This window comes from Peromyscus leucopus, chromosome X (genome assembly GCF_004664715.2).
Source record: "Peromyscus leucopus breed LL Stock chromosome X, UCI_PerLeu_2.1, whole genome shotgun sequence".
In the NCBI taxonomy this organism is placed as follows: Eukaryota; Metazoa; Chordata; class Mammalia; order Rodentia; family Cricetidae; genus Peromyscus; species Peromyscus leucopus.
In genome coordinates, this window is record NC_051083.1 from 102749696 (window position 1) to 102761395 (window position 11700).

General features: G+C 38.3%; 1 protein-coding gene across 1 annotated transcript; it reads right to left on the reverse strand.

Moving 5' to 3' along the window:
• Nucleotides 1–1941: 1941 nt before the first annotated feature.
• LOC114705406 (melanoma antigen preferentially expressed in tumors-like) lies at nt 1942–11456 on the reverse strand. Its single transcript, XM_037198798.1, is given in 7 exon segments — nt 1942–3467; nt 3470–3690; nt 4462–4581; nt 4583–4923; nt 4925–5042; nt 6446–6735; nt 11292–11456. Coding segments are annotated over 7 exon segments (1539 nt in total). The 3' UTR covers nt 1942–3183.
• Between the last annotated feature and the right edge of the window lie 244 nt (nt 11457–11700).

Here is an 11700-nt window from a genome sequence, read left to right on the forward strand (position 1 = left end):
TTGCTATATCTTATTTTATTTTATTATTATCTCTCATAAGCCTGTTTGTTTTCTAATGAGAGACAAAAAGGAAGTGGATTTGGATGGGAGGAGAGGTGGGGAGGAACTGGGAGGAGTAGAGGGAGGGGAAACCATGATCAGGATTTATTATGTGAGAAAAAATATATTTTCAATGAAAGGGGAAAATTAAAATAAATAATTTCTGTAAAACAAAAAGTTAAGGAATGCCATTGTAATCGTTACCTCATTGCAACCATAGTTTCCTGCACTGGGACCACACAAACCCAGCCCTGTCATCAATCAGTCAAGAAAAGTGGATGAGTTCAAGGAGCCCTACCCTCTATTACGGAACCATAGGCCATTGATAGACTCTGAAAGATAGGGAATCATTGTCTTCAGTTGCATACACACTGTTGAACACTTACGACTCCTATGGAAACCCTTAAACCTGTGGCCACACAGATATCTCTGATAAATTTCTGGCCACAAAATGAAACAAATAGGAGCCTTGTGGTCAAACCAGTCTAGCTGACTGGTATGCTCCAGATTCAGTAAGCAACCCATTTCAAGCATTAAGGTGGAGAGTGACTGATGAATAGACCTTAAGGTGATTTCTGAGCCATCACAAGTCTAATATGTGTGTATGTGTGTGTATAATATATATACTCATGCATATTATAATATATTATATATATAAAAGAACCAAGCCTCTTGTGGGAAAAATACTCCAGGATTTATATCAATCTATGTTTCTCTAACATAGCAATACAAAACCTTGGTTATAGATTGGCAGTTAATTCTTCAGGTGGAGTATTCCTAAAAATTAGTTTTAATTATCCCTGAGCATATTTTTTTAAATCAGATGAAAGCAAACAATTGAGAGCAAACAACACATATATGCCCAGAAAATACATAGAGTCACATTGAAAACAGGAAAAACCAAAAGAAAAAGTTAAATGAAACTCATGGAAATTAAATTTTAATAATATTTTATTTAATGCAAAATGTCAATATAATGTAATGTTAACAAGGAAGCAATATGAATCATTTGCTGGCATACCATAATATAAGCAATATGACAAATATGAATGACATTAATTCTCCATTCTTGCTTCTAAGTCTTTTAAATGCTGTTAAGAAATAATATACCATAACTGCGCATGTTGTTTTTACATATCTTCTGGACTTTGATAATCTTTTATCATATAAATGCAAATCATACAAGCAAACTTTAGTTTTGTAAATTTTCATGTTTTATATCTCTAATATATATATATATGTGTGTGTATATATATATTTCAGTATCATCTCAATATGTGAGAACTATGAACAAAATTTTGTAACTTTTAACTTTTGCTTGGTTGATCTGAAATCCAGTATATTATCATTTAAAACTTGAAACAAACCGGGCAGTGGTGGTGCACACCTTTAATCCCAGCACTCAAGAGGCAAAGGCAGATGGATCTCTGTGAGTTGGAGGCTAGCCTGGTCTGCAGAGTGAGATCCAGGACAGGCACCAAAACTACACAGAGAAACTCTGTCTCAAAAAAAGATTGAAACAATATAAACATATTATTGTTTTTGCTTTTTCTTGCTAGATCTTTAAAATGCAGTTAGGTTTATTTTTTAAAAACTGCATAAGTGGTTATTTTTGTTTCATTTCCTTAGTAAGTAATTAAAATGCAGTGGTGTTGACATTTCGGCACATGACAGGAACAAACCAAATTTTATTCACTTTTGCTATGTCCTCGCAATGCAGTGTGTTCCCATTTCAACACATTCATAACATAAATATATTACTAATTAATTGGTTTTATATGTTTTTTCATACTATATCTTGAACAAACATGCTTTTCTATGTATGGTAATCACATTTTAGAGTATCAAATATAAAGGACTCCATGTACATATTTGCTACACAGTATTATAGCAATTGTGGCAACTTTAACAGAAAAGAAACAGCAGAATGTTCGAACAGAATCATGTCTTCCCAAGCTAATACCATAAAAGGTGGTCTCAAGCTGATGGCTCCATTGCAGGTGGGTGAAAATTTTGAATAGGTTAGTTCAAGAACAGTTCCCAGGGCAGGTGGTAGAAACTTTAGAGCAGGCTAGTTTAAGGAGGCATATCAGTGTAGTCCCACTCCTGAAGGCTGAAGAGGGACTCAGGCTCCTGCTCTCTCTGCTTCCTGGCCTCATGAATTGGAAGGATCTCCCTCGGCCACAAGCTCTTTACCATGTTCTGCCTTGCTGAAGTTCCAAAGCAGTGCAACTAAACAAGCATGGTGAGACATCTAAAGCAGGGAAACAAAGTTCTCTTCCTTACTAGTCTATTATGTCAGGCATTTTGCACAATGACAGAAGGCAGACATCAAGCAGATATTTGAGAAAGCCTCCAAGATGGTAACATTGAATCCATGAACTGTTGAGAAGAGATTCAACATCACAGAGTTCACTTTGCATTGAACAGACCATGTAACAAGAACAAGGAAGATAATTGGGGTCCAAGAGTGTAAAACAACTTTCTTCTATGCACTAATGAACGGTGGAGGAATAGATAAACCACAGAAACATTCAGCCTCTGAGTGGCTTGAGACAGGGACCTTGTTTGTCTGTTCATTCTTGCTGCCTACAATAATATCGCAAACAGATCCTCGGTAAATGAGTATGAAATAAAGAAAAACTGAGCCACTCAATGGATAATGGGCACAGATTCTTTTTCTCACTGTTAAATCCAGATGGTTTCTATAAGCAACTGAAAACATCTTAATAGAGAAGCTTAATACAAGTCAGGGGATAAAAGCATCAGTTTCAATAACTACCTGTCCTCCAAAAACATATCCAGGAAACATTAGAGTGTCATGTCTGCAGTCAAGTGCCCAGAAGTAAATCTCAGTGAGGATAAGGGTGTGGTGTTTCATGATGTAGTCTTTCCAACACTTCTACCTAAAACTTTAGTAGATAGGATGAAGTACTATCAAGAACAATAGTCAAGAGACACACAGACACTCTCAGAGTCCTCCATCTTCTAAGTTATTCTCTATAGAAATCAGTTATATTTTTATATTTTAACTGTATTTTGCTATAACATAATAACCTTATATAGTCAGTCAATGGGATCAAGAAAAAAACATTTAATACTTAAAGGGAACATATCAACGTGAAACTGTGTTGGACTGTAAATTTAATCAGAGAAGGTGATCCAATGCATGTCGTTCCTTTCTGCCTCTTGTAGCATTCTTTTCAATCTTGCCTGCACATCAGCTAGCTTCTGTCGATCTAAACTGTCCTTAAAGTGCCATCTCCCATAGCAATGCACGGGGATAGGACAAAACACATATTTAAGCTGCACCAAGGATGTTAAGTGCTCAAGAATTCTCATTAACATAGTCATGGTAATTGGATTGGAGGAAAAGTTGAGGATTCGGAGTTGAGAACAGCGACTTAGTGCGGAGATGAGAACAGAGAGTCTGTTAAAAGGCAATGATTGATTGCCAGCTGTTGCAAGGTGCTAGAGTTATTCTGCAAGAGGTTATAAAGGGGCTCACTATCTTCCCAATTCATTGGCTTGTTGCTGATATTCAGGAGCTTTAAGTGGTTGGCTTGAGGGCACTCAGACAGAAACTTGAAGTCGTTGTAAGAAAGTCCACAGAATGGTAGATGTAAGAATTCCAAACTAGCTGGTAGGACTCTGCAGGGAGGAAACAGAAAAGTATTTCTGAAAAATGAGGACAAGAAGAGGGAAACTATATGTATGAATCTGAAACAAACAACTTTGCACATGGATTGCATGAGCAGCAAATGATGTGAGCTTTCACGTACTTAGTAGACATGTGGGTCTATGAAAGACACTTTACCACCCTGACAAATACTATTTTAACCTTGACAGTGTGTACAATACATTGTTATACAATTGTGTGAAAAACTTGGTGGAAAATATTATCTACTTAGTAATTACAATATAATCCAAGGAGGAGCTAGTTCACCTGCTCAGAAGAGATAGGACAGAGGAGCAACCAACTGGAAGCTCCCTTTGGCCAGTCCCCAAGTGACAGCCTCTACAGTCACGGCCTGAACCTTGGAGATTTTCCTAATGCTCTGACATTACTGTCTATGGGTAGATGGCTATGTGCACCTCTGCCCAACCTGAAGTCTTTCTCTCAATTCCTCCTCTTCCTCTCTCGATGGCCCGAAGAGGACTGCATTGTTCTTTTCACGTTTATACTTCTGGAATGAGCACAGTGCCCACACATGTTCAGCTGACTAAGGTTTTTGTAACCCGATTTTTCTCTTCAATTACAGAAACATACCCTTCCCTAGCTGTTTTTAAACCCCTAGCACAGCCTATGCTGAGATGGAAAGAGGAAGGGCTATGGAAAGCTTAAGAATATCTAAGAATTATTTCCTCTCCTCTTAAAAACAGGCTACTATTGGAAACTCAGTATCTATCACATGTCCTTACCTCAGGGCATTTTCAAGATGATCTGTGAGGCAGAAAGAGGACAAGTTGAGCTCATTGAGATGGTCCATATGCCTAAGCTCAGAGATAAAATTTCGAAAGACTTCCTCATTCAAAGATCTACAGTGATTTTACACAAAGTCTGTCCAGGTGTACTACCTGAGCCAGAAGGGTGGTGACCTCACTCAGAGAAACATGATCAACTGCCAGGTGATCAATACATTTCATATCCAGATGATGTATCGTGTTTCTGCAATCACACAATTTACCTATTTGCAAATCTTGGTAGCACAGGTGCGAAGAGCCTGAGCTCTGCTCTACTTTATTCAGAAGCAGAACCAAAAATTCAGTTTCCCTTAAGGTTCTATCAAGGGAAAGGTTCACTAATAATTCCATAGCCTGCTTGGAGGACTGAGTCCCAGCTTCCGAATTTGCCATACTACCATGGCCTTCGATTTTCAAGATAAGAGTGCTTAGAGTAAGTGCAGGAGTGAAAACAGGCAGGTGACTTAGTACTGCTCTCTGGACAGATGGTCTTGCAGCCAACATCCTGCCTTAAATCTAGGATCCTCAGTTTAGGGCTCCTGCAGGGAAAAGAGAACACAGAACACTAAGCGGTATCCAAAATTAATATAACCAAGCAGGATCACTGATAACATGTCATGACAAAATCATCTATTTTTTTCTTTTTGTCATTCTATATACCAGCTACCAGCAAAACTTTTCTACACAAATACCGTATCCTTTACTATTTTCTATGATCAACTAATGCTTACAAGTCTTGCTATTCCTGTCTTCTATGAAATATCTCCATTATGTATCTCTATCAATAGTAGCCTCAGCACCTCTATTACAAAATTAAAACCGTCTGTAAGACATCAGAGTTTTTAAGATAACCTCAACTGACGTATCAACCACCTCACATTGATTTTCAGCCTTCACCATTAACTAACTGTGGAAGATTATCCAGTCCTCTCTTGAAACAGGCTACAGGATAGTGTTTTGCTATCTTGCCATATACTTATTATACACATTCTTACTGAAAAGCTGAGTTCTAGGCAGTAACACCTGAAGACCATCTAGCATGTCTTTCAGTTTACCATGTTTCTTATATGCTTAATTTTCTAGCATGGAGACAAAAAAGGGCCAAGCCTTTACCATTGCAGTCAGTGTCTTCTTGTGGCCATCCACTGAGGAAGCAGCAGTGGACAACAGAACAAATGGAGACAGAAAAGGGCCAAGCCTTTACCATTGCAGTCGGTGTCTTCTCATGTCCACCCACTGAGGAAACAGCAGTGGACAACAAAACAAAATTATCAGTAAACAGCACACATTGTTGGGAAGTGATGGGAGAGCTGAAAAGTGTAGTCTTAACACTCATGTCCATAATGCAAATTCATTAACAGTGCCCTCAATCACTTACATTCCATACCCAACCTTGTAAGATACTTGTTCTCAAAGTGACCTCAAGCACTGGACCATCAGTGCCTACTTCTGTAACTAGAGTTTTCCTGCCTTGCCCACAGTCAGGACAAATCTCTGTCTACCACCAGTCCCATGGCCGCTCAGACCCAACCAAGTAAACACAGAGACTTATATTGCTTACAAACTGTATGGCCATGGCAGGCTTCTTGCTAACTGTTCTTATATCTTAAATTAATCCATTTCCATAAATCTATACCTTGCTATGTGGCTCATGGCTTACTGGCGTCTTCACATGCTGCTTGTCATGGCAGCGGCTGGCAGTGTCTCCTTCACTCAGCCTTCCACTTCCCAGAATTCTCCTCTCCTTGTCCTGCCTACTTCCTGCCTGGCCACTGGCCAATCAGTGTTTTATTTATTGACCAATCAGAGCAATTTGACATACAGACCATCCCACAGCAATAGTCTTTTTCACTGTTTCACTTTTTGCATACTACCTTTGGAAGAGTAGCAGGCTGTGGCATGACCTCCTGTGTCTTACCACATCTCTGTTATACAGTCTTACCTAGAAGCCGAGTTCTGGACAGGTAGGAACTGAAGACTCTTGACCATGGCTTTCAGAATTTCCTGCTGAAATTCCCGAGTACTTAATGATCCAATGTGGAGACACATAAAGGGCCAAACCTTCACCATTGGTTTCACTATATTCTTAAGCCCACCCTTGAAGATGGCAGAGAACAATGGAACAAAAAGCTCCCTTGGAATCTCATCAAGAGCGTGAATTGCTGCAGGCTCATTATTCAGTAGATAATTCAGTAGACTTATAGAACAAATAAAACAGCCACTTCTGGATACCTACCTCTATTTGCAGGCAAAAGAAATTGGTTTGTGAGTGTATTAAGGTCTATTTGTATATGAATATACATATAACCAACTCCTTTACATATATGTATACTTAAAAATGTATGTGATCAAATACCAATAGAAATGAGCACTAAGTTAGCAGAAGGCAATTTTGGTCACTTAGCTACCTGACTCCTGATATTCCATCTCAATAGTATATAAGCCATCACAAAAGAAAGGGTAAATCTACATAAACGTGATACCCATCATCATTATCTTAAAAATACAAAATACTAAGACATCAAAGAAAAAAGTGATTAAAGAAAAAAAAGAATGACATTCCAGCCCACGACTTGTCATACTTGGATCACCTTTGTGGCATATGAAGACACACCAAAATTGCAAGAGATATGCATGAAAGAAGATGGTTAGGGGCTTCAAAATGACCTGAGCCTATAACTAGAAACACCAGTCCCAACATAATCCTAAAATACAAAAATGTATCCTAAAGATAAAGGGAGAAGCAGTGTAATGAAGCAACTCTCCCAAAGATGTCCAATTAAATCCTTAAGTTCTCTCCCTTATGTGATAACAGTCTACCTGAAAACAGAACAGAAATTCTAAGCATCTAGTAAAGGTGGCACATTAGGTGTTAAGTTGGAAAAAAGAACCATATGACATGATTAGTGTAGACTAGAGGAAGGTATGGAAATAGGAAGTGGATTCCATTAAGATGTGTAATTAATATATCTTAAAAATGAATGGACTCAATAGAGAAAAAACAAAAAAACCTAATCTCAAGGTTGTTTGGGAAGTGATGGGAGAGCTGAAAAGTATAGTGAAAGGGGAGTTGAGGAGGTGAATATGTTCAAAATATACTGTATGAAATTCTCAAAGAATTAATAAAGTTATTTATTAAATAAGCGAGTGATGTCATATAATGAAAACTTGAAATTACAGTCTTTGAAACAGTTTCTGAGAATGGGTTAAGTCAAAGAGGCTATGAGAATCATTTCAGGAAATCTGACAATTATGGAGAAAGAAACAGAAGGGGGAAATTAATTTAAAACTGAATGGGGGTCAATGTATTATAGTAAATGAACTACATGAACTGAGTAGGGTGGGAGGAACCTAAGAAGAAGCAATGCTGAATAAAGGAAAGTGAAGAAGGAAAAGGAGGAAGCATGTTAGGAAGAAGTGGGGAAAGAGGAAGAGATAATAATAGGAGCACGTATTACAAATGTGTGAACAAAACTAGGTAAATGTAAGGAAAGAATAAAAACTAGAAGGTTTGAAAATGTAAAGTATAAATGATACAAAAGTATAAATGATAGCCAAAAGAAAAAGGGGGAACATAATTGACAAAAACAAATGTTTTAAATGTCTAAATCTTTTTTTTTTTTTTTTAAGTTTTTCGAGACAGGGTTTCTCTGTGTAGCTTTGCGCCTTTTCCTGGAACTCACTTTGTAGTACAGGCTGGCCTCGAACTCACAGAGATCCGCCTGCCTCTGCCTCCCGAGTGGAGTGCTGGGATTAAAGGCGTGCGCCACCACCGCCCGGCAAATGTCTAAATCTTAAAGGTGCTTATTTCTAAGTCCACTATTGGAGTATGCCAACTGAGAATTGACTTTGGATTTTCTCACCTTTATTGACTTTTAGGTTGGTGCTGAGCCCTGACCAGTCAAAGGTCAGTTATCTGACACAACTCTCTTCCTTTTAGGAGCTCTCATTTTTTTCTATGTCCCATGAACCTCTGCTATGTATTCATAACTTTTATACCTGTAGGGGGCAGGTGCTCCCTCTCTCCAGAGGCTCCTCAGTTTGTAAATTATGAGGTTGCTGATGTCCATGCAATTATCTCATATGTGTTTTAAGAATTGAGAAGGAAAGGACCCTGATATTTTTCTTGGGGGTTTGATCTCAGTGCATTCTTATCCCATCCAGCAGAAGACAGCCTGTGTGAGAGAGGAGGCTGCTGAAACTTTACCTTTCTTTAACCTGTCACTTCTGTTTGGTTTGTTCTCTGACTTTAGATTAGTTTTAAATTATTGTTTGTGTGTTTGTATGATGTGTTTAAGTGCAGGTAGGTACATGTCAAGGAGCTCTATGGAGGTCTGAGGACAACTCTTTTTACAGTGAGTTCTTTGTTTTGGTATTAAAGGGAAAAGTTATGAATATTCTGATTCTTTGTTTAGCTTTGCTTTATCAAATTCTTAATTTCCAACTCTCTGGTTTCCTGTCCAGTAATCTCTTCTCTCACTCTTTCCTAATATGATGTCATCTGCCATTAGGCAGCAATCAGAAGCTAATCTCGGGTTTTCAGCCTCCAAAAGTATGACTTTAATGAACTTCTCTCTGTAAAGTTATCCTACCTCAGGTATCCCATCATACTAATAAAAAGACTACTACATACATAATGTAAGATATGGAAGTAAAGGCAATAGGATCAGAATAGGGTAAACAAAACTGTCCTTATTTGTGGACAATATGATAATCTAGTTAAAAAATAAAAACATCCTAAGACACCTACAAAAATTCTTAGGATTAATAAACAAATTCTGCAAAATTTCAGGATACTGAACAAATATTATAGCAGCTCATGCCTGGAAAAACCAGCATCTAGAGAGGCAGAAAAAGAAGGAAAGCCAGCTTGGGCTATATAATGAGTTCTGTCTACTCAGAAATATACAGTGAGATCTGCCTCAAAAAAAATCTATCGGTAAATGTAAGGACATACACTATGCAGAGATTTGGAAGATTCAACACAAGAACCAGCTTCTCCCCAAATTTATATGTAACTTCAATATAATCCATATGAAAATTGAGCAAAACTGTTTTGTATATAGATGAGAGTATCCCATAATTTTAAATAGGAAGACAAACTAGAACAATTTTGTCAACTTTGTCAGTGCCCTGATTTCATGGTATTACACAACTATAGTAATCAGGACTGTGTGGATGAGTCAATGCATCATGGAACAGTGAAGCAAAGCATCTAGAACTAAATCCACCCAATGGGTCCAGCTTCTTATATTTTTTGAGATGGGATTTTGTGATATACTCAAATTCACAATCCTGCTTCAACCACCTTGTTACCTAACTGATTTTTGAAATATGTAAAGAATTAATTTAAGGTAGGAGAGCTAGCCTTCCCAATATGTAGCATTGGAGTGATTGATCACCATCAGTAAAAGTTGAAACCAGATCTAAGTCTCACACCCTATACAAATACCAATTGAAAATGGCTCTCAGGGTAAATTATAAAATGTAACCTAGAACATTTTTAAAGAAAAATAATTTTGTAAAGAGGTAAAGGCCGGTGGATCTCTGTGAATTCAAGGCCAGCCTGGTCTACAGAGTTAGTTCCAGGACAGGCTCCAAAGCTACACAGAGAAGCTGTCTAAAAAAACAAAACAAAAAAAAAGAATTTTGTGGCCCAGAGTTGGGTAAAGAGCTCTTAGATTTGGCACCAAACGCACATGGCATAAAAAGAATAATTAGGGTCTGGAGAGATAGTTCAGCAGGTTAAGGGTGTCACATGAGCATGAGGAGTGGAATTCAATCCCTCAGAACCTATGTGGGTTTTGTTGCTGTTTGTTTTTGTTTCTGAAAAGCCAGGCATGGTGGTATGTGCACATAATCCTCATACTGATAGAGGCAGGAGGATCTCTGAGGTTTGTTGGCCAGCCAACCAAGCCAAATTGGTGAGCTGCAAGGGCAGCAAAAGATCTTCTCTAGGAAAATGAGGTGGAGAGCAATTGAGGAAGATACTGAGTGTTTCTCACATATAAACATATATGCACAAACACACCAAAAAGAAAAGGAAGGAAAAGAAAAGATAAAGTTGTTAAACTGAAATTTGAAACTTTTTCTCCAAGAAAGAGCTTGTTATGGTCAGAGATGGGAGTATATGCCTATTATTTTAGCACTCAGGATGCTGAGACAGGAAGATTATGAGTTTTAGGAGTACCTGGGATATATAGCAAGTTAGAATTAATAAATGAGTTCTGCATTTATTACTAGAGTTCTTATAATTAATAAAGATATGAGTTAATAAATTAATAATGATTAATTAATCCTGAAAACTCATTTATTCTTAGAGTTCTTAAGTAAATGGGTTGATAAATTAATTAATTAGTTTTGCAAACTTGCAGGATACAGAGCAAATATTATGGCTAATGCCTGTAATATCAAAGAGGCAGAAGAAGGATAGTTATAAGTTCATGGCCAGCTTGGGCCACATACGTGAGGTGTTTTAGCTGTTATAGTTTCTTTGTCTGAAGATGGGCAAGCCTAAAGACAACAAATATACACTATATATCTAACAAAAGACTAATATAGAGAATTTGTAAAAAAAAAAAAAAAAAAAAAAAAAGAAAAGAAAAGAAAGAAAGAAAAAAAAAAGAAAATCAAACATGGTGGAGTCTTAGGGACGTGCAGCTGCTGAGGCCATGCTGACCTGAGTGGCCTGCACTGGCACTGGAGGCCATGGAGTCATCGGGGCCCTCCATAGCCAAGGTACACATCGATTTCCTTGACGCAGGTTACCACCAAAGCATTACAGATACCCGGGGGCTGGGCCAACACCTGCGACCATGTTGGTGCCAGAGGATCATTTTGCTATATGGGACCATGAAGAGCAGGGTGACCTGCACTGCCACCTCAGGCCATGATGACTTCCAGCCTGAGCTGCAGCCAGGGTCTGTGTTGAGGTCTGTGGATCCTATTGCCATCTAGGCGTGCAATTGCTCAGGGTCTCTAACGCCGCCTGGGGCCATGTTGGAGTCCAGGGACAATGCTGCTGCTTGTCCCATGACAATCTGAGAGGCATATGCTGCCACCTTGGTCCATGGTTACATCCAACCCAATCTTCTACCAATGGCCATGTTTGGGTCCATGGTCTTGCTACAACTGTGGTCTGTGTTGATATCCATTGCCAGTGTTAACATAAGGGTCCATGCAAACCATGTGTTGAAT